The sequence below is a fragment of the Schistocerca gregaria genome, chromosome 2 (assembly GCF_023897955.1).
Source record: "Schistocerca gregaria isolate iqSchGreg1 chromosome 2, iqSchGreg1.2, whole genome shotgun sequence".
Taxonomy (NCBI): domain Eukaryota; kingdom Metazoa; phylum Arthropoda; class Insecta; order Orthoptera; family Acrididae; genus Schistocerca; species Schistocerca gregaria.
This window is the reverse complement of record NC_064921.1, coordinates 1,031,257,541-1,031,282,410: the sequence shown is the minus strand read 5'-3', so window position 1 is coordinate 1,031,282,410 and position 24,870 is coordinate 1,031,257,541. Positions and strand designations below refer to the sequence as shown.

General features: G+C 42.7%; 1 protein-coding gene across 1 annotated transcript in view; it reads right to left on the bottom strand.

Annotated features, from left to right (window-relative positions):
- Positions 1–24,099, bottom strand: part of LOC126335552 (uncharacterized) — a 134,721-nt gene extending 110,622 nt beyond the window's left edge. Inside the window, exon 1 of the mRNA XM_049998954.1 lies at positions 24,003–24,099. Coding sequence (XP_049854911.1) covers positions 24,003–24,073 — 71 coding nt within the window. The 5' untranslated portion in view covers positions 24,074–24,099. The remainder of the gene's footprint in view (positions 1–24,002) is intronic.
- Positions 24,100–24,870: the final 771 nt, after the last annotated feature.

The following is a 24,870-nucleotide window of genomic DNA, read 5'->3' as shown; positions in this document are numbered from 1 at the left end:
ATACTGTAATATTATTTCCACAGACAAATGACGATCTATCTCTCACTTTTTTCTAAATTTTTCTACTTCATTGTGATTAACTTTTGTGGGTATAGTGATGCATTCTCAATGCATTACTGTAGTACGAATCAAATGTAACTGAAATGTATGTCAGACGCCAGCTACGGGCAGGTGTATCTGACTACTCAACCCGCATGTTGGCCGACTGGTACGGTCTCTCTCTCTCTCTCTCTCTCTCTCTCTCTCTCTCTCTCTCTCTCTCTCTCCCTCCTCGAACCTGTCAGACCCGTCAGACGTTCAACGTCCAGTGTACCGACGGAGCAAACACTTGTTCAGTTTATTCAGAATAAGTAACTAATATCGTGTTAAGATATGATTTTTTTCTATTAAAAAAGAGTGCTGTTTAATTTTATTGGCAATGACGTACCGAGCGACAACGGCATGGTAGTACTAAACACAGGGCAGTTAAAAGAATATAGCAATTAATAACGGCTATATATTGTTTTATACAGAGTGATACATAATTTAGAATTACATAGGCTGTAAAAGAAAGTTTATTTTTTTCTTTTTACATACTTCATAGATTTTCTATATGACTCCCTTAGTGATACGAACCACATCTAAGCGGTAGTCCATTTCAGAAGTTTATGTGGAGTCACAGACACGGACGCATGAATAATGCACATTTTGAGTTTTGAAACTCTTTTCATCTAAGGCAGCACAGACACAAGATCTTTAATATAACCTCATAAAAAGAAATCTATGGATGTCATATTTGGAAATCTAGGCAGCCAAGAGCAGAATACAGCGTCGTTATCTCTACTTTTGCAGCGATTTGGAATACATTGATTTAGAAGTGTGAACCTCCACGGGCCAGCCATTCCTAAACCATATCCAGGTAAATGCTTGTTGAATCAACTCGATGAAGAAAAATGGACAACTCTATGTTTGTACTGACATCGCACTAGATCACACTAGCTTTCGGTGAGTCCGGCGATGTTCAGTTACACGCAAAGATTTTTCTGAACGCATATTCTACTGCTGTGCCGGTTAACTTAGCCATTCACGTGGAAGCTTGTCTCTTCACCTAAAAATGAGACGTAACAGCCATTACCTTAGCATAATTCGTACTTTTAACTTAGTTGACTCATTTGTGTAGCTATCCAAATTTTGAACTTCCTTTTACATTACCTGTAAATCTTATCGATGTATCGCTATGCATTAAATGGTTATAGCATTTTTGTAATCACTGTATTCACTCTAAGTTGCCCTGTATTTAGGAACGGAATTGTTTATACATACTAATAATAACAACAGGCCTATTGCACACTCACCAGAACTTCTCAGCGAAACTCTTAGCGTGGGTGATGAACCAGACAATAATGTACAACATGAAATGAACGTTACCTTCAGAAACAGGAAACGACTGAACACGATTACGTAAGTACTAAACTTCAGAAATATGATGGTGGCCTGCTAATACTTCTAATATTACATTTAGTGAACATTCATTGGAAGCACAGATAACATCTGTGTTTAAGAAAGTGATATTAGTATAGAATGTAAGTATCGAATGAAACAACAACTTTACTATTAAAAAGCATAATAATCGTTTTATTGCCAAGACTCATTTCAGAGGTTTAAACCTCCATTATCAGACGGATTTGTAGGTATTAATACGACTTATAGGTGTTGTACTACGACTTTAGGGTAAACTGTGGCACTGTCTAGTAGCAGACAGTCACATAATATACCCCAAAGACTTAAACACAACATATACATGCTGTGTTACGTACATGTGTAACCAAAATGTCCACATTTCCAGTTAAACATGATATATGCTCTATGCAACAATAATTACATGAAGAACCAGAAAAACTAAACAAATCTTCATAAGGGGAGACGTGAAGGCTAATCACGTCTCGATTCTACATTTGCTGTGGATTAATCTATTGATAATAGGCGAGAATATTACCTTGAACCTATCATTGACAATATTACAAAAAAAAATTATACATTCTTTTGATGAGCATTTTCAGAAACAGGTAATTGGCATTTGATTTTTTAGCTTCTCCCGACGTATTTGTCAACAGAACAGACCAAGGGTATACTGCCGACACTCGTTGATTTAGTAAACAGATGTACCGTCAGTATATCCATGGACTGTTCTGTCAGATCACAGGCATTAAACCAAATACCAACATCACTTATGTACAGCTATATTTATAACAACCTTCTTGAACCATGGACCTTGCCACTGGTGGGGTGGCTTGTGTGCCTCAGCTATATAGATAGCCGTATCGCAGATGCAACCAAAACGGAGGTATCCAGTTCGTTAAGAGAGGCGAAACATTAATTGTGATGAGGGCAAAGAATTCGACAGTAGGAAAGGGAAGAGAAGAAAAAATTGCAGGTGAAAATGGACTGAGGGAAAGGAATTAAAGAGGAAACTGCCTCGTAGAATTTTAGACAGAGCGTAGTTTAATAATCGCTGACGCTTGGTTTAAGAATCATGAAAGAAGATTATACACGTGGAAGACGCCTGGAGACTCCAGAAGGTTTCAGGCTGTTTATATAATGGTAAGACAGGTGGTGGTGGTGGTGGTTAGTGTTTGACGTCCCGTCGACAACGAGGTCATTAGAGACGGAGCGCAAGCTCGGGTTAGGGAAGGATTGGGAAGGAAATCGGCCGTGCCCTTTCAAAGGAACCATCCTGGCATTTGCCTGAAACGATTTAGGGAAATCACGGAAAACCTAAATCAGGATGGCCGGAGACGGGATTGAACCGTCGTCCTCCCGAATGCGAGTCCAGTGTGCTAACCACTGCGCTACCTCGCATAGTAAGACAGGGGTTTCGGACTCAGATTTTAAGTTCTAAGACATTTCCAGGGGCAATGGAACTCTGACCACAATTTCTTGGTTACGAACTGCAGATTGAAAGAAAAGAATTGCAAAAAGATAGGAAATTAAGAATACGGGAACTGGATAAGTTGAAAGAATGAGATGTATCTAAAAGTTTCAGAGGGAGCATTAGGCAACGATTGAATAGAACACGGAAACGGAAAACAATAGAAGACGAATGAGTAGCTTAGAGAGACGGAATAGTGACGGCAGAGGACCAAATAGGCAAAAAGGAAAAGCCTATCAGAACTCCTTGGATAACACAAGAGATATTGAATTTAATTGAATGAAAGAGAAAATATAAATATGCAGCAAGTGAAACAGGCAAAACGAAATAAAAGTTACAAAAAAATGAGATTCACAGCAGGAATAGTTAGAGGACATATATAGGATTTAGAAGCCTATTTCGTTAAGGGAAACACAGATACTGCCAAAAGGAAAATTAAAGATGTGTTTGGAGAAAAGAGAAGCAACTGTAAAAAGCTGAGATGGAAAAGCAGTCCTAAGTAAAGAAAGGAAAGCTGAAAAAATGGTTCAAATGGCTCTAAGCACTATGCAACTTAACTTCTGAGGTCATGAGTCGCCTAGAACTTACAACTAATTAAACCTAACTAACCTAAGGACATCACAGACATCCATGCCCAAGGCAGGATTCGAACCTGAGACCGTAGCGGTCGCTCGGCTCCAGACTGTAGCGCCTAGAAAGCTGAAAGGAGGAAGGAGTATATAGAGGCTCCGTACAAGGGAGATGAACTTGAAGGCAGTATAATAGAAACTGAAGAGAACGTAGATGAAGATGAGATGGCAGATACGATATTGCGAGAAGAATTTGACTAGGCACTGAAAGACCTAAGTCTAAACAAGGCCCTGGGAGTAGACAACATTCCATTAGAATTACTGATAACCTTAGGAGAGGCAACTATGACAAAACTCTATCATCAAGTGAGCAAGATGTATGAAACAGGCGAAATATCCTCAGACTTCAAGAAGAATATAATAATTCTAATACCAAAGAAAGCAAGTGTCGACACGTGTGAAAATTACCGAACTATCAGTTTAATAAGTCAAGGTTGCAAAATATTAACACGAATTCTTTACAGACGAATGGTGGAACTGGTAGAAGCCGGCCTCGGGGAAGATCAGTTTGGATTTTGTAGAAATGTTGGAACACGTGAGGCAATACTGACCCTACGACTTATCTTAGAAGCTAGATTAAGGAAGGACAAACCTACGTTTACAGTATTTGTAGCCTTAGAGAAAGCTTTTGACAATGTTGACTGGTAGACTTTCTTTCAAATTCAGAAGGTGGCAGGGGTAAAATACAGGGAGTGAAAGGCTGTGTGCAACTTGTACAGAAACTAGTCGGCAGTTGTAATCGAGGGGCATGACAGGGAGGCAGTGGTTGTGGAGGGAGGGAGATAAGGCTGTAGGCTGTCGCCGATGTTATTCAACCTGTACATCGAGCAAGCAATAAAGGACACAACAGAAAAAATTGGAGTAGGAATTTAAAGTTCAGGGAAAAGAAATAAAAACTTTGAAGTTTTCCGATGACATTGTAGTTCTGTCAGAGACAGCAAACGCCTTGGAAGAATAGTTAACGGACTGGACAGTGTCTTGAAAGGTGGATGTAAGACGTACAAAAGCAAACCACGAATCATGGAATGTAGTCGAAATAAATTAGATAATAGTGATGGAATTAGATTACGAAACGAGATACTTAAAGTAATAGATGAGTTTTGTTATTAGGGCGTCAAGATAGCCATCTTATGATGGCCGATGTAGAGAGGATATAAAATGTAGACTGGCCCCCTCCCGCCGGATTTTCGAGTCCTTCCTCGGGCATGGGTGTGTTGTGTGGAGTTTAGCCATGTATGGAAGTGGAACATGGACGATAAAGTTTAGATAATAAGAGAATAGAAGCGTTCGAAATGTGGTGCTACAGAAGAACGCCCAAGAATAGTTGAGTAGATCACATAACTAATGAGAAGGTACTGAATAGAATTGGGGAGAAAAGAAATTTGTAGCACAAGTTGATTGTAAGAAAGGATCAGTTGATCGCACACATTCTGAGATATAAGGGGATTATTAATTTAGAATTATAGGGATGTTTTGGGGGGTGGGATTAGGGATGTTCAAAACTATAGAAGGAGAGCAAGAGATGAACACAGTAAGCATATTCAGAAGGATGTAAATTGCAGTAGTTATTGGCAGATGAAGAGGCTTGCACAGGATAGAAGTAGCATGAAGAGTTGCATTAAACCAGTCTTCGAAAGAAGACCACAACAACAACAACATATTTCATACATGGCAATACTGATGAAGTTAATAAAACTACATTGATAAACCCAGACGTCACTCAATGTTGTTCACCTTATAAAGAATACACAGAAGGCAATTAAAAGGGCCATTATTTATTTATTTTTTTATCTTTTGGTGGCGACCAGTTAATAAAGCACTTCAAGGACAGCCTGTGAATATTGTCTTAGGAGCTACTCAAAATTTCTAAACGAGAGAATTTTGAAGTCTCTGTTGTATAAACACGAAATATGCATAATACACGAAATATGCATAATATGGTTGCATACTTCAGATTTATTAGGTCAAAATGTCAGAATCATCAAAAGTAAGCCAGCTGCCTTCGGTAGATTGTGACACTACACGTAAGAAACGGAGGAAACACACACATGTTGCGCTTCCTTGCCTCGTTACATCATAGTGGGATATGCAGAGATGAATGTCAGAGTAAATACGATAGCTACGTCCCACTACAAATTCATCATATTTTTAGCCGAGATCGGACAAGAACAAAACGTGCTGCATTACTTATTTAATACCCCTTGTGCGCATGTATTATGAGATTTCTGGACACCGAAAAATCTCTTCTATAGGAATTAATACTGATTCCGTAAAGTACAATCGTGTGAAATCTAGCTCGCCCTGTTCGTCTACGAGATCAAGGAAGCAGTAGCTACGGCTGCCCAGTTGCTATCGTGCTCCTTTACTTTCAGAACGCCTTCAGCACATTTCCGTAATGGCCCCTGATGAAGAATATATGAACGTCCAGTACATCAGACCAGATTTGTTATTCGATGAAGAGTTCATAGGAAGCAGAACGTGGGGCGTTAGCTTCTAGAGTACCCCAAGTAAGTGTAATAGAATCTACTTTTCACGTCCTCTATATGTAAAAGTCGATGTCCTGACTAACTGACTCAGCACTGTCACCTAGAACGCCAAGGATAGAAACTTGGAATTTTGGAGAGGGCCCTGATCTTATACTATAGCCATAGTATAAGAAGGGATTTTTCGAAATTCCACCTCGATGAAAGGCTCTTCGAAAATATGACGCTATTAAAAGAATTTCAGTAATTTTGGAAATTTAGCCCCTTTAAGGGTGAAACACCAAGTGATTTTTTTTTTAATGAATTGTTATTAAAGAACTACTAAACCATTTTTGAAGCTACACGTATAAAAATTGGCATTTGACTTGTCGGTTAAAAATTTAGAAAAGTAGATGTTTCAGTCTTTTTGGGAATTCAACCCCTAGTGTGGTGAAATAGGGTATGAAAGTTTTTATAGAAATATTTCATTACGAAAGCAATTTTCAAAGTAAATATATAAAATTTTGTATTTGATTACTCAGTTTGAACTTTAAAAAAATGGGTTTCAGTATTTTCAGAAATTCGAACCCTAAGCGGTTGAACAGTCGATGAAAATTTTTAGAAAATTATTTAGCCATATTAAGACGTAGAGGGTGCTGATCTTATACTGTAGGTATCGTTTAAGAAGGGATTTTTCGACATTATACCCCTAAGGGGTTGAAATAGGGGAAAGTTGTAAGTTCAACCAATAAAGGGGTGAATTTTTGAATGAAAGATTTTTTAAAAAATAAAACATTGTTGAAGAACTATTACGGCATTCTTAAAGCTACATCTACGAAAATTGGTATGTTACATCTCCATCAGAAATAAAAAGGAAACATGTTTCATTGGTTATGGAAATTCAATCCCTAATGGAGTGAAAAAGGGGATAGAAAGTTTATGAAAGTTTCTCATAATGAAAGCTTCTCTATGAACATTTGTATTTGGCTTCTCGGTTGGAAATAAAAGAAAAGTGTTTGACTGATTTGGAAATTCAACTTCTAACTTCAAGGGGGAGAAATAGGGTTGATAATTTTTATTTTGAAAGTATTTCGTACTATTAAAATATTTAAAAAAGTTAATGTGGTGTTACCGCCAGACACCACACTTGCTAGGTGGTAGCCTTTAAATCGGCCGCGGTCCGGTAGTATACGTCGGACCCGCGTGTCGCCACTATCAATGATTGCACACCGAGCGCCGCCACACGGCAGGTCTAGAGATACTTCCTAGCACTCGCCCCAGTTGTACAGTCGACTTTGCTAGCGATGGTTCACTGACTTCTGCGCTCTCATTTGCTGAGACGATAGTTAGCATAGAATTCAGCTACGTTATTTGCTACGACCTAGCAAGGCGCCATTATCAGTTTCTATTGATATTGTAAATCATGTAATGTCAAGAGTTACGTTCGTCATTAATGGATTAAAGTTAAGTAATCCACCATCTACGTCCGTTTTTCTCAATTCTAATTCGCTTGTCATGTTCCAGACCTCACGCCAGCCTGCGTGAGCTAAAACGCGTGCATTTCGGCCTCCTTTAATAACCTGGTTGGCTCTCCTGCCAACCACAACAGTTAAATCCACGAAAACAGTAATTCGAGTTCTAAATAAATATGTGTTAGGGAAGGAAAGTGCCTATGGAAGTATCACCACAAGAACTTAAAAAGGTAGGATTAACAAAGGCTACCAGAATCGCCTTTTGTTTAGAAGTACGTTCGGAAATGACTATACTTCTATCGTCTTAATTAGCGTGAAAAGTTTAGAGGATGTTCCGATTTGTGAACAACATAAAAAATCGAGAAATATCTGTGTAAACCAAATAGTCTATCCGAGCGAAGCATATATGTATTCTAGCGTTGTGAATTTTTTAAATACGACAGAAGCATCTGCGAAACATAAAGAAACCAGAAAGCTAGAAAATTGTACCGACATGCAGGAAGACGCTCAGTGAATCAGTACATGATTCAGGGATCGGCGGTTGACCATCAGCATCAACAAACGTAACTTATTGTGAATACACAGACAAAAACACGCAGTATTGTATAATTACACAGTTGCAGAGCGATCACTGGAAGCAGTCACCTCCACAAAATATCTAGCAGTACGTGTACGGAGCGATTTAAAGTGCAATGACCACGTATAACTACTCGCAGGTGAGCCAGGTGCCAGAGAGATTCAACGGATGAATCGTGAGGAAGTATAGTCCACGTGCGGAGGAGATAGCTTACAACACCCTCAAAAATGGCTCTGAACACTATGGGACTTAACTGCTGAGGCCATCAGTCCCCTAGAACTTAGAACTAAGTAAACCTAACTAACCCAAGGACATAAAACACATCCATGCCCGAGGCAGGATTCGAACCAGCGACCGTGGAGGTCGCGCGGTTCCAGACTGTAGCGTCTAGAACCGCTCGGCCAAGTCGGCCGGCTACAACACCCTCGTTCGACCAATACTTGAATAGTGCTCGTCAGTCTCGGATCCGTTGCCATATAATATTTGTGGAGGAAATAAAGGAGATTCAAAGAAGAGTGGCGCGTTTCGTTGCAAGTTCATTTAGTATGCGCGATATATTCAGCCACTTGCAGCCAGTGGCAGAGGCTGCAAAAGCTGTTAAAATCCCTAGAGCGTACGTTCCTAGAAGGTATAAATAATATATTACATCCTCCTGCACATACGTCGCGAAAAGGGCATGAGGGCGAAATCAGAGAGATTCGAGTTGACAGCACCAATAATCGTTCCTCCTGCAGGACATTCGCGGCTGGGATAGAAGAGAGCCATACATCATCAGGTGGTTTTCAGAGCGTATACGTAGACGCAGACTTTTGACGCTTATCTCGGACTTTGACACAATGGCGATGAGTGCGCCGCAAAATCTCCTTCGTTGTAGACAAAAAAAAAAAAAAATAACGAAAGCAGAGTGGACTATCGATCTCGCCTACAGGTGTCTGATGAATCATAGTAGTTTCTGGCTACTCAAAACACCGGACCACCTCTTCTGTAGTTTTGCAAACTAAGAAGGGAGTCGAAGCTGAAGGGAGCCTCTACTGAACTACAGTGTCCAATGGTGTGTCCAATGCAGACGTTCTCTATTGTGACACGCGCAGAACGATAAAACGTAACCGGTCGCCTCCTTCACATACCCATCTTCATTAAGACTTCTGCGCGCATTACTTGATGATATCACCCTTCCGGCGGCTGCGGCGATGACAAAGCGCAGTGGGATGTATTCGTGCGTGCTTGTACCGCCGAGTGCATTACACGGGAGAGATCCTATGACCACGGTTAGGAGCCATTGGCCGTCCTTGGCTTATTCTTGTGAAGGCCGTGCCTGCGGTTTAACCACACGACCACGTATAGCGCAACTTTCCTGTCCTCAATCGCAGTTCGGCCAGTAAATTGCACATTGCAAAGTTCGACAAGATAATGTTTTAGTTAGCTTCTCCACATCTCGCATTGCCACTTGCCGTCCTACTGTCAAAACTGAAGCTGTCTGCTAAAGGGCGGCGTGCGCATAGTAGACACATTTAATACTGTCGCAACAAGTTTGTTGCCGAAAGGAAAATTTTTAAATTTCACACACAGGGAAAGGCATTTCACTTCGTCACTTCTTCAATACGCACTCCACTGCAGCGGAAAACGTCGCAAAGGCGAGTGTCCATATTCCTTACAACTACGCGGCACTAGTCTTCATTTACCTCGTTGCACAACTGCACTATCCGGGCACGCACTTCCATAAAATTCTTCCGCCACAGAGGGAAAAGATTCTCTTTCAACTATCCCAACAAAAATCACACAGGTTTAAATCTGGATTTGAAGGAGGCCCATAGAATGATGGCACTGCGGGTAACAATGGGTCATCACACGAACGCCGAAAAATCCAGAACAGCAAAAGCCGTATGAGGTGTTCCGCCATCTTCCATAAACTACTGTGTGTTAATTGGGAAGCTGGTGGCAAGGAGACGTGGCAAACAGCATTGGCGGCTTCATTGAGAAATACTGGTCTATTACACTATGACTGGATAGAGCTAATCACATTGTCACTCTTAGTCATTGCGCCTTTTTTCACGAACATTTTGTGGTTTTTCTCTACCCCAGAATCGAACATTTTGTTCCTTTACTATTTCACTGTGGTGGGCATAACCTTCGTCTGAGAACCATGCGTTGAACACTATCTCACCTTTTCCTTGCGCCTGTTATGAATATTTAGTCTTCTCTGTTTCTTCTGCTGCGCCAGCTTCTGTAACAAAGTCACTTTATAAGGAAAGGGCTTGACATCACACTGTACAGAACGACACGAGATATCAACATTTCCTTTGTTGCCCGCCAAAGTGACTTGCTCGGTCATCTTTGAATGATAGCCTGTAGCACTACGATGTTCTCCGGAGAACGAACAGTCGGTGCCCGAGTTCGTTTTCCTTCCAACATACTGCCTTCTTCCTCAAATTTTCTCGTTAACCGGGAATTGTGTTCCTCGGTGAAGGTGTGAAATATTGCCCTAAATCTTCTTTGCGTTGCTACGGCACTTTTCAATTCAGGGCAGAGAGGAAATGGTTCAAATGGCTCTGAGCACTATGGGACTTAACTTCTGAGGTCATCAGTCGCCTAGAACTTATAGCTAATTAAACCTAAAACACACAGTTTTAATCCGCCAGGAAGTTTCATATCAGTGCACACTCCGCTGCAAAGTGAAAATCTCATTCTGGAAACATCCCCCAGGCTGTGGCTAAGCCATGTCTCCGCAATATCCTTTCTTTCAGGAGTGCTAGTTCTGCAAGGTTCGCAGGAGAGCTTCTGTAAAGTTTGGAAGGTAGGAGACGGATACTAGCAGAAGAAAGGCTGTGAGTAGCGGGCGTGAGTCGTGCTTCGGTAGCTCAGATGGTAGATCACTTGCCCTCGAAAGGCAAAGGTCCCGAGTTCGAGTCTCGGTCGGGCACACAGTTTTAATCTGCAAGGAAGTTTCATATCAGCGCACACTCCGCTGCAGCGTGAAAATCTCATTGTAATTAACCCTAACTAACCTAATGACATCACACACACCAATGCCCGAGGCAGGATTCGAACCTGCGACCGTAACGGTCACGCGGTTCCAGACTGAAGCGCCTAGAACCGCACGCCCACACCGGCCAGCGGAGAGGAAATGCCTTAACACGCTGCTGAGCAGATAAACGCCTATACTCGGTCATGGCGAAGCACTAACTGCGAAACAAAGGACTGGCGATATTGCTGCATCACAACCTCTACCGACATTTCCACGAAACCAAGCACGTTGGAGCGGAATATGCACAGAATATATCCAGAGGTACTATTTTTATTCAATGTTAAAGTGTCTCAACTATCTCTGTACCGTCCTGCATAAACTGAAGTGACAAAAACTCAAGGGATGTCTGCTAATATCGTGTGCACCACCTTAGTACAGCAACTCGACATGGTATGGACATAAAAAGTCGTTTGCAGTCCCCTGCAGAAATATCGAGCCCTGCTGTCTCTATGGCCGTCCATAATTGCTAAAATGTTGCCTGTGGATGATTTTGTGCACGAACTGAAATCTCGATTATGTCCCACAGATATTCGATGGGATTCATGTCGGGCGATCTGGATTGTCAAATCATTCGCTGGAATTGACCAGAATGTTCTTCAGACCAAACGCGAACAGTTGTGCACCGATGACATGGCTCATTTCTACCCGTAAAAATACCATCGTTGTTTGAGAACATAAAGTCCATGAACGGCTGCAAATGGTCTCTAATCATTTCTAGGATCCTTCGTAAGTGCAAGATTCTTGCTATTTTAGAAAACGTTCCCGAATTTGTAATATCTCTTAAAGTGATAATACCTCACAACCTCTCTCCATTTTCCCACCGAGCGAGGTGGCGCAGTGGTTAGCACACTGGACTCGTATTCGGGAGGACGACGATTCAATCCCGCGTCCGGCCATTCTGATTTAGGTTTTCCGTGATTTCTCTAAATCGCTCCAGGCAAATGCCGGGATGGTTCCTTTGAAAGGGCACGGCCGACAGCCTTCCGCGTCCGTCCCTCATCCGATGAGACCGATGACCTCGCTGTCCGGTCTTCCCCAAACAACACCCCCCCCTCATCTTCCCAAGCTTCCTATTCATAAACCAATAGTTTTAAGATTTTCATTTCTTAATTGCTCTTAAATGAATAGGTATTTAGAGCTGCAATATTAATAATCATTATTACAAACAAGAAATATCGAATACGTTTCACATTCCGTACATGTACAATTTCATATTGTGAAAATACGACCTGTCATTAAAATTGCTACACCAAGAAGAAATGCAGATGATAAACGAGTATTCGTTGGGCAAATATATTATACAAGAACTGACATGTGATTACATTTTCACCCAATTTGGATGGATAGATCCTGAGAAATCAGCAACCAGAACGGCCTTGATACGCCTGGGCGTTGAGTCAAACAGAGCTTGGATGGCGTGTACAGGTACAGCTGCCCATGCAGACTCAACACGATATCACAGTTCATCAAGAGTAGTGGCTGGCGTATTGTAACGAGCCAGGTGTTCGGCCACCATTCACCAGACGTTTTCATTTGGTGAGAGATCTGGAGAATGTGCTGGCCAGGACAGCAGTCGAACATTTTCTGTATCCAGAAAGGCCAGTACAGGACATGCAACATGCGGTCGTGCATTATCCTACTGAAATGTAGCGTTTTGCAGGGATGGAATGAAGGGTACAGCCACGGATCGTAGCACATCTTAAATGTAACGTCCATAGTTCAAAGTGCCGTCACTGCGAACAAGAGGTGACCGAGACGTGAAACCAGTGGCACCCCATACCATCACGCCGGGTGATACGCCAGTATGGCGATGACGAATACACGCTTCCAATGTGCGTTCACTGCGATGTCGCCAAACACGGATGCGACCGTCATGATGCTGTAAACAGAACCTGGATTCATCCCAAAAAATGACGTTTTGCCATTAGTGCAACCAGGTTCGTCGTTGAGTACACCATCGCAGGCGCTTCTGTCTGTGATGCAGCGTCAAGGGTAACCGCAGCCACGGTCTCCGAGCTGCTGCAAACGTCGTCGAAGTGCTCGTGCAGATGGTTGTTGTCTTGCATACATCCCCATCTGTTGACTCGGGGATCGAGACGTGGCTGCACGATCCGTTACAGTCACCGGATAAGATGCCTCTCATCTCGACTGCTAGTGATACGAGGCCGTTGGGATCCAGCACGGCGTTCCGTATTACCCTCCTGGACCCACCGATTCCACGTTCTGCTAACAGTCTTTGTATCTCGACCAACGCGAGCATCAATGTCGCGATACGATAAACCGCAATTGCGATAGGCTACAATCCGACCTTTATCAAAGTCGGAAACGTGATGGTACGCATTTCTCCTCCTTACACGAGGCATCACAAAAACGTTTCACCAGGCAACGCCGGTCAACTGCTGTTTGTGTCTGAGAAATCGATTGGAAATTTTGCTCATGTCGGCACGTTGTAGGTGTCGCCACTGGCTTCAACCTTGTGTGAATGCTCTGAAAAGCTAATCATTTGCATATCACAGTATCTTCTTCCTGTCGGTTAAATTTCAGGTCTGCACACGTCATCTTCGTGATGTAGCAATTTTAATGGCCAGTAGTGTAACTTGGTAGCACGTCATTTGCAAATGGCAGTAGCAAATAAGCAAATAAATAAATATTTCCAGGCACTGATCGGTTAAGCAGGTCCAGAAAACCCGGTCCATTCCAGGTAAACACAGCTCGCACCATTATGGAGCCACCACCAATTGGCCAGTGCCTTGTTGATAGCTTGGGTCCATTGCTTCGTGTGGTCTGCGCCGCACTCGATCCTTGCTATCAACTCTTATCAACTGAAATCGGGACTCATCTCTCATGTGACCAGGCCACCGTTTTCCAGTCGCGTTGAGTCCAGCCGATATGTCTCGAGCCCAGGAGAGGCGCTGCAGGCTATGTTGTGCCGTTAGCAAAGGCAGTCGCTCCGATCGTCTGTCGGCAGATTCCTCACACTGTCCATTACGTTCATCGTACGTCCCACATTGATTTCTGCAGTCATTTCACGCAGTGTTGCTTGTCCATTAGCACTGACTGCTCCACGCAAGCGCTGTTGCGCTCGGTCGTTTCGTAAGGCCGTCGGTCACAACGTAGTCCGTGGTGAGAGGAAATGTCTGAAGTATGATACTCTGGGGACATTCTTGACAGTGTGGGTCGCGGAATATTGAATTTTCTAACGATTTCCGAGATGGAATGTCCCATGCATCTAGCTACAAATACCATTCCGCGTTAAAAGTCTCTTAATTCACGTCGTGCGGCCGTAATTACTTCGGAAAGCTTTTCACATGACTCACCTGAAAACAAATGACATCTTCTCAGATTCATTTCCCTTCTATACCTTGTGCACGCGATACTACCGCAATTTGTATACGTGCATATCGCTATACCATGACTTTGGCACTACATTATATACAGTTGAAAGAAACGCATTACAGCTCAAAAGAGATAAACAGTTAATCTTTGCTTCTGGTAGTCTTTGGAGCAGTAAGTACAGTTCTGACTTCATTTTGAGCTTTCGTCTAAAATTCTATGTAACTTTATATCGAATCACTGCTGCCCAAATGATTTTTCCCTAAATTACGGAAACCTTTGTTTAAAAATATGAGTCAGTGACCTCAAATCAGCCTTTCACAACCATCTCGATCAACTAACATATGTGGGATATTCGGTCTTCCCAACCTGTGCCTTGAGAAAACACTGCACCCATACACGGCTTAACAAGGAGACCGCAGAATGTTTCGTTGATAGCACGTTTCCATTACTCATGTCACCTTTGTCATATCTGCTACTGAAAGCAGGTTCAAGTACAGGAGACAATAGCGTTGAGAGGTGCATAATACCAGCAGTCGCACTGTAGACCACAGCAACAATAGGTTCTATCGAATTCTAAATACCAAGTCAGAATAGTCCATGGAGTGATTCAATTATGATGTCAAATGTGTTTAGTTTGCTTGAGTGAGCGTCTTTGGGACCGCTGGCGCTGGACAAAATTTAGAGATTTCCATACGTACTGGACAAGTTATACATCAGGTAAAATGGCCAACTGTGTCTAGGTGTTCGTTCGCTCGTTCGAGCGCCAGTATTGTGTAAGACGGGCTTAATTCTCGTGCTGCGGCATTGTCAGAGCACTCTGGTGGCTGCTTTACCGCCTGCAGGAGTAATGGCACATAAAGAACGCTTCTCTCTGCTAGCAGTAACTCCTGTTATACATGGAGCGAGGTGGCACACTGGCTAAAAACTGAACTTGCAACGAGAGGAGCTGTATTCAATTCACCGTCTAGCCATCTAGATTTAGATTACCCGTAGTTCCCTTTGATTACTTTTGGCGAATGCCAGAATGATTCATTTCAGGAAGGACACAGAGGATTTTCTTCCTTGCAGCCTGTTACCTCGAGGTTTAGTCAGACTCATGCAACTTCGAGAGGAGAACTCCTTGGCATTGAAGGAGAACAAGTTGTCGTCAGTTAGGCCAACCATCTGGCCTTTAAACAAGATTTTACCCTGGTAGCTACAGATGTGACAGTCGCGCCCCCAAAAAAACCTATAATCATCAATATCATCATCACACGACTTCCTTTCCTATAATTTCATATCATAGCTTGTGCTCCTCCTCTAAAGACCCGTTTGAATCAGCCATGTGGTGGCGGAACATCGACGATTGTCAACTATTTTCAGCCCTACTCCCAAATAACTTTGTTTTTGGAAAAGGTCCGCCTTGCGCAAAACACAATTTCTTATTTTGCTTTTTATTCCCTAGACACGTTCCGCTGAAGTTACAGCGTAGTCAGTGAGTTTTATGTTATGGCTCTGAGCACTATGGAACTTAACATCTGAGGTCTTCAGTCCCCTAGACTTAGAACCACTTAAACCTAACTAACCTACGGACATCACACACATCCATGCCCGAGGCATGATTCGAATCTACGACCATAGCAGCAGCGCGGTTCCGGACTGAAGCGCCAAGAACCGGTCTGCAACAACAGCTGGCACTTTATGTTATCTTCTTGTTACAACATGTTGCTGATTTCCTGAATTTTATATGATTCAATGAACTTGTTTTCTTTCACAGTTTGTCATTTTGGCCGGTTTCCCCATTACCTTCATTGTGAAGGTCTGAAGACCTGCACAGAGTAACTTCTCGTGTCACTGTTGTTTGTAAACAGTGACACGAAAAGTTACTTAGCGCAGGCCTTGACACCTACCACGACTCTCAACCTGCCGGTATGTACCAGCTGCAGAGATATGAAACCGGAATCTGGTTGCAATACTTACACATCTGTTGTTTGAAACGGATAAACGATATTTTATTCAAAATAATCTCCATTGCTATTTATATATTTCTCCCACCTCTCCGGCAGGCCATGAATGCCACACCCAAAAAACAGCTCTTATTTTGAAGTGTATCAGTCAGCGAGTCATTTTCGTACATTTTTGTTCGATTGAAGCGTTTTCCAGCGAGAACGTGTGTCAATGATGCAGATAAATGATAATCGGACGGAGACAAGTCTGGAGAATAAGCCGCATGCTCTAGTATTTCCCAACTGAACGCCTCGATCGTTTCCCTGATCCGTTTTGCCGTGTGTGATGGGGCGTTATCATGGAGCAACATAACTTTGTGTTGCCTTTTTCCATATTCCGATCGTTTTTCACGTAATGCTCGATTTAAATCGGTCATTTGCCTTGGTAGCGATCAGTGTTAACGGTTTCACCAAGTTTTAACACCTCATTATAGATGACACCCTTCTGATCCCACCAGACATAGAGCATTGTTTTCTTTCCAAAGCGATTTGGTTTTGTAGTAGATGTCGATGGTTTGCCTGGATTCACCCATGATTTACGACGCTTAGGATTCTCAAAATATATCCACTTTTCATCACCTGTCACTATTCGATGAAGAAAAAGACTTTCTTTTGTATCTGGCGAGCAGCATTTCGCAAATGGTCTTTCGATTTGCTTGCTGTCTTTCATTCAGTTATTGCGGAACGCATTTTCCCACTTTCTACACCTCTCCCATAGCTTTCAACCGAAGAGAAAAGGCTTCCTGCGTCACATTCAATTGTTCCGCGAGTTCCTGATGAATTTCAGTATCATCTTCATCCAGTACGGCCTGCAATTCCACGTCTTAGAACTTTTTCGGTGGTTTCCCACGCTCGTCGTTTCTCACGTCAAAAATCATCGTTTTTCAATTTTTTGAACCACTCGAAACACTGTGTTTTCCTATGGGCATGTTCGCCGAAAGCTTAGACAAGCATTCGATGCGATTCTGCATCACTTTTCTTCAAATGATATCAGAAAACCAATGCTGTCCGCAAATCGTAGTTCATAGACACAAAACTCGACATGTCTACGGGTTTGAAACAGAAGGCCTGATGACCTCAGAAGTTAACTCCCATAGTGCTCAGAGCCATTTTTTGGAACAGATGCCGATGTATGGAACTTGGGTTTCTGTGCGTTGACATTCATCGTCAGCCCTTAGAGGAAGCAGATGGCTCTACAGGCGCGGTCTCGAGAGCCCTACACTGACGACTACCACCATGTGTAAGGAAATTCCGGTTTCGTACTTCTACACCTGGTAGTAACTGCTTCAAGACATAATTTGGACTGGTGGTAAACATAAACAATCTGTTAACACACAAAAATATATTAAAACATACGACAATAATTTATCAAAAGGCCACAAGAAAGACACTAATTTCCTCGTTCGGTAAGAAAGAATCAGCACCTTTACCGATTCTACCACTGCAGTAATTCCTTCTTGTTGCTAAGAGGCCCAGATTAGAGGATTTTCTGGGCATATTACATGCTTTAGAATCGTCCGCCAAAGCCCTTAACAGAAGAAGATAAGATTTGGATCTCGTAATTTCTGCGAAGACTTTTAAAAATACTGCAATTTAACTTTTGTTTATTAAAACAAGCGATCCGACACATGAGAGAATTTTTTGTATCAAGAAATTGAACCTTACCGATTTCTGTGCCCCGGTCAGTGTAGAACCGCTCAACCGCTACGGTTCGAGTCTTGCCTCGGGCATGGATGTGTGTGATGTACTTAGGTTAGTTAGGTTTAAGTAGTTCTAAGTTCCAGGAGACTGATGACCTCAGATGTTAAGTCCCATAGTGCTCAGAGCCATTTGAACCATTTTTTGATTTCTGTGCGTGTATTTGTATATCTGTCAAATTGCATCTGACGATAAATAACCATAGCAATTACTCACATACTAGATATCGACACTTTTTCTGTATGTAAATTATTGATGTAAAGGTTAGAGATAATAATTTAATGTCATTTTTAGCGTTCAAAGGAAATAGTTTTCTTCTGTACTCTATTTCCTTCTTAATATTTTGCTGTATCATCGGCTGTTGCCCCTTCTCAAGAATATCGACGTATCTCAAACGTCCACACTCTGATATTTACGAGAATTTTTAGATACATACAAAAACACAGAAAAATAAAAATAAAGTAATATCACTGCGTAGATGGAGATACTAAAAGTCCACCTTCTGTGCTGGGTTAGTATTTATATACAGGGTGAGTCACCTAACGTTACCGCTGGATATATTTCGTAAACCACATCAAATACGACGTGAGGAGAGGGGCTAGTGGAATTGTTTAATACAAACCATACAAAAACGCACGGAAGTATGTTTTTTTAATACTAACCTACGTTTTTTTTAAAAATGGAACCACGTTAGTTTTGTTAGCACATCTGAACATATAAACAAATACGTAATCCGTGCCGTTTGTTGCATTGTAAAATGTTAATTACATCCGGAGATATTGTAACCTAAAGTTGACGCTTGAGTACCACTCCTCCGCTGTTCGATCGTGTGTATCGGAGAGCACCGAATTACGTAGGATCCAAAGGGAACGGTGATGGACCTTAGGTACAGAAGAGACTGGAACAGCACATTACTCAAGCGTCAACTTTAGGTTACAATATCTCCGGATATAATTAACATTTTACAATGCAACAAGCGGCACTGATTACGTATTTGTTTACATGTTCAGATGTGCTAACAAAACTAACAGGGTTCCATTTTAAAAAAACCTAAGTTTGCGTTAAAAAATATACTTCCGTGCATTTTTTATGGTTTTTATTAACCAATTACACTAGCCCCTCTCCTCACGTTCGGTCTGTGGAATCGATTCGTCAGTATTTGATGTGGTTCACGAAATATATCCAGCGGAATGTTAGGTGACTCACCCTGTATATGCAGCATAGGCAGCAGAGGATGGACAAATGCCAAAACCTCAAGCAAAAGACCAATAGTGTGCGTCACCAGTGACGGTGTGTATGCGTAATGCACGAGCAAAACGAATATGGGGTTTGTTTTTGTTAAGTATAGTAAAGATCTAAGAATTAACAGTGTAGCAGACGGATAGCAGCACATATCAGGAACATTTAATCGCCCAAGAAAGGCTTTCGTGTTTATGTTTGATATAGTAAGATTTTCCTTTCCACTCCATTGTCCATTCAGACTCGAACTCGGGAACTTCACCTTTCACAGGCAAGTGCTCTACCATCTGAGCTACCCCAGCAGGGGGTAGAGCATTTGCCCGTGAAAGGCAAAGGTCCAGAGTGCTACTTCTGCAAGGTCTGCAGGAGAGCTTCTGTGAAGTTTGGAAGGTAGGAGACGAGGTACTGGCAGAAGTAAAACTGTGAGGAGGGGGGCTGAGTCGTGCTTCGGCAGCTCAGTTAGTAGAGCACTTGCCCGCGGCTGGCCGGAGTGACCCAACGGTTCTAGGCGCTACAGTCTGGAACCGCGCGACCGCTACGGTCGCAGGTTCGAATCCTGTCTCGGGCATGGATGTGTGTGATGTCCTTAGCTTAGTTAGGTTTAAGTAGTTCTAAGTTCTAGGGGACTGATGAATTTGAACTTGCCCGCGAAAGGCAAAGGTCCCGAGTTTGAGGCTCGGTTCGGCACACAGTTTTGATCTGCCAGGAAGTTTCAACTTGTGGATAGTATGCCATGACGAATATAGTCATGCATCAATGCATGAGTGCTTGCTGCTGGGTATTAGAGGTACTGGTGTGTACAGCATTCTGGACCACCACCTCTGAAGGTCACGCCGTATGCTGGTACAACATGCTATGTGAAGTTTTCATGAGCAATAAAAAAGGCGGAAATGATGTTTAGGTTGATCTCTATTCCAGTTTTCTGTACAGGTTCCGGATCCCTCGGAACCAAGGTGATGCAAAACTTTTTTTTTATTTTATTGTAAATACCTAGGGATTAAAACTACGAACGACTGAAATTCGAACGAACACATTGATAATGTTGTAGGAAGGACAATCAAAAACTGCATTTTCTTAACAGAACGTTAGAAGATGCGACAGGTCTACTAAAGAGTCTGCCTACACTACGCTTGTCCCTCCTCTTTTGGAGTATTGCTGTGCGGTATTGGATTCTTACCCGATGGGATTGACGGATGACGTCAGGAGAGTTCAAAGAACGGCAGTTTGTTTTTTTACCATCGCGAAATAGAGGAGAGAGTGTCACGGATATAATACGCGAATTTGTCCGGCAGTTCATTGGAACAAAGGCTTTTTTCGTTTCGGCTAGATATTTTCATGAAATATCAGGCACCAACTTTCTCCTCCCAATGTGAAAACATTTTGTTGGTGCCAACCTGCATACGGAGAAACGGTCATAGCAATAAAAGCAACATGAACCACCTCGTAAGATCAGATGAAGACAAATGTTCTAGAGAGGGAGAGACGACAGATGCCGACCAGTTTTCTTTATGGCGATGGAACATTGACAGTCAGGGAGGCAGATACGAAAGACTCAATGTGTTTGAAATAGCTATGATAACGTGAGTCTTATAACTAATCATAGATGAGGGAGAATAAAAATAGCAGACGGGTGAAGATTGGAGGCCAGCATATAATGAATATATTGAGGAGCAAGCGAACTCAGGGGCTGGTCGAGTGTCAAGAACGATTGAGAGCGTTGTGCTAGGCTACTGCATAATAAAAGGCGACAATTCACCAGCCGAGCACGAGAAAGATTTTATACGTTTCAGGAGGATGTAAACAAATGCTTTAAATGACATAGATGGAGGATGTGATATTATATCACCCCGACTGTGCCCGAAATTAGTTCTTCCAGTAATGCGATTCTATAGCCATTGTGCTGCGTGCTGCGGTCTTTTTTTGAAAAAAAAAAAAATACTCCGTAAAAGTAAAATTTTTCAAAATCTGGAAAACTGTTCCAAGATACAATATCATCTTGCATGTACACTACTGACCATTAAAATTGCTACACCAAGAAGAAATGCAGATGATAAACGGGTATTCATTGAACAAATATATTATACTAGAACTGAGATGTGATTACATTTTCATGCAATTTGGGTGCATATATCCTGAGAAATCAGTACCCAGAACAACCACCTCTGGGCGTAATAACGGCCTTGATACTCCTGGGCATTGTGTCAAACAGAGCTTGCATGGCGGTACAGGTACAGCTGCCTATGCAGCTTCAACACGATACCACAGTTCATCAAGAGTAGTGATTGGCGTATTGTGACGAGCCAGTTGACCAGACGTTTTCAATTGGTGAGAGATCTGGAGAATGTGCTGGCCAGGGCAGCAGTCGAACATTTTCTGTATCCAGAAAGGCCCATACAGGACCTGCAACATGCGGTCGTGCATTATCCTGCTGAAATGTAGCGTTTCGCAGGGATCGAATGAAGGGTAGAGCCACGGGACGTAACACATCTGAAATGTAACGTCCACTGTTCAAAGTGCCGTTAATGCGAACAAGAGCTGACCGTCACGTGTAACCAATGGCACCCTATACCATCACGCCGGATGATACGCCAGTATGGGGATGGCGAATACACGCTTCCAATGTGCGTTCACCGCGACGTCGCCAAACACGGATGCGACCATCATGATGATGTAAACAGTACCTGGATTCATCCCAAAAAAATGACGTTTTGCCATTCGTGCACCCAGGTTCGTCGTTGAGTACACCATCGCAGGCGATCCTATCTGTGATGCAGTGTCAAGGGTAACCACAGCCACGGTCTCCGAGCAGATAGTCCATGCTGCTGCAAACGTCGTCTAACTGTTCGTGCAGGTGGTCATTGTCTTGCAAGGGTCCCCATCTGTTGACTCAGGGATCGAGATGTGGCTGCACGATCCGTTAGAGCCATTCGGATAAGATGTCTGTCATCTCGACTGCTAGTGATACGAGGCCGTTGGGATCCAGCACGGCGTTCCGTATTACCCCCCTGAACCCACCGATTCCATATTCTGCTAACAGTCATAGGATCTCGATCAACTCGAGCATCAATGTCGCGATACGATAAACCGCAATCGCAATCGCGATAGTCTACAATCCCACCTTTATCAAAGTCGGAAACGTGATGGTACGCATTTCTCCTCCTTACACGAGGCATCACAACGTGTAATATACATACTGTATTCAAATTTAGTATTGTTACTATCGAGAAAATCTTGTCAGTACTGTAATTAATAGCCTATGTGCTACGTTATTATTTTGTTGCTTACCAACACTCAATAAGTAGAAGCAAATTAAGAAGATGTAGTATTTAAAAAAATCGACAAGTTAAAAATTTTTAAACAGAAATCATGGACAACTAGCACAAATTTCCGTTTTATAGATATGGAACATTGTTAATGTCACGTTTTACATCTTAAAAAGAGTTTCCGGTTCAAGGTAGAAAATAATGTACGTCTGACGAAGTATAGCTTATGTGACTAGTTTTTAAATTATACAGTATTTTACTTACTATTAACCTGTAACTGAAAAATTAACAATACTCTCAAAATAGCTATAAAATATTATGCAGCACTTCCATATATAAAGGAATCCAAAAATTTAGAAACACTGTACAAAACAGAACCTCGTGTCTCGGAACAACAAAAATAGGAGAAAATGCTAGAAACTGCTTGTGGCAGTCTCTAGCACCCGTTCCTAAAATCGGTCACTACATTGTAATACCGTCCAGGAAACATTATGACTGTATTCCTAGGTACACTACTATTCATGTACGACAGTCTTCTCTACTTGTGAAGGGATATAGGGACCCAACAAACACGTCACATTACAGTCAGTTTAGTATACGGCACAGTATCAGATTAATTAGCGTGTCTCCTCTTGTAAATAATAAAAGATAGCCATCTTTACGTCTACCATCGCAATTCACTAAAATCTTTATAGTGTTTGCAAGAGGTTTCGACAAAATGCCATCACCTGACAGAGTTCAGAATTCTAAAATGGTGTATACCACATGTCCATAATTTAAAATAAGTAATGTACAGATTTAATGCTGTGAAAGGAAGCTGTCTTGGACTATGGCTTGACACCATCTAGCCCAGATTACAACTACTCCCACTTTAAGATTCTAAAGTCTCCATATGATGGCACTTCGTCGAAATGGGTGCGGCAAAATGAAGATTTTAGCAGCTTCTGGTGTCTCTCATAAAAAGATGTGGAGTACTGCCTAGAAAGAATAGTAAAAGATTGGTATTAAATTAAAAGAGAAAAGGAAACTGGAACAAGAACCAACAAGTAGAAAGCAGGGGACCCAGCCAGGACATTTATTGTTCGTGTGGTGTCACGATTATTGAGGCAGTGCCTGGCCTTCTGGGCTGATGACTGTTGAGTGAATATATATATCATAAATTATAAAGCTAACGCTTCGAAAATGGAAATATTGGCAGAGGAACAGCGCCCCCCCCCCCCCCCCACGCACACACACACTTTCATGAAGACAAAACGGCTAGCGATGGAAACCAACAAACAACAGAGAAGCCGATTCTGCACGTGACGCATGCCGTTGCGCTGTGCGACACGTGTTGCGCACGTGTCGACAGCGCCCGGGCCGGAAGCCGGCCTGGCGACCTGACACTGCCGGACGCGGCGCGCATTACCTGCTCGCCCGCAGCGTGCTTCCAGCGCAGGCAGGCGTGCGCTGACAGCCGGCGGTGGCGGCTGTGGGCATCGACTGGGAGCAGCGGGCGCGCGCAGATCCGCAGATATACGCGACCTTCCGGCGGGCGCCTCGCGGAACACGCCTGCCACGCCATTGGCCGGCGCCCCGCGGTGACGCCACACGGCGCGCCGGTACACAGGGGTCCACAGGCGCCGCCTTGTGCTCTCCAAGGCAAACACTGCCATCCGGATGCACTCACGGGTAAAGCACGTAACCCAGACATTTTTCATCTGACACTTTGCACTGTGAGAAGAACATCTTGTCTTTTATTGACTGCCGTAATTACATTAGATTATGGCAACGACACATCACATCCGCTCCGTAGCCCAGCGGCTTGTAATCAAATACAGAGAGACCTTCCGATGATCTGAAAATTTAGGCCAAGTCACTACTACAAACATTGCTCTACGTGCCTTGGACGAGGTGAGCTGGTGCATTGGCAATATACAGTCTAAAACTAAAAGAAAGAAAGAAAGAAAAAAGGAGGATACAGACGACGCACCACGAAATAATTACCGGAAATTATTAGACGTGACGCACATGTACAGACAAACAGATGATTACAGTTTGAGAAAAACTGGAAGATTTAATCAAGAAAAAGAGCATCACGATTGGGCAAGTCAGTAACGCCTTGGTCCACCTCTGCCCCTTATGCAAGCAGTTTTCCGGCAGTTGTTGGATGTCCTCTTGAGCAATATCACGCCAAATTCTGTCCATTTGGAATGTTAGATGTTAGGGTGTCCCACGTGACAACCAAAGACGTCCTGCTATGAAAGAAAACGGAGCCGCTGACCATCACTATCGGA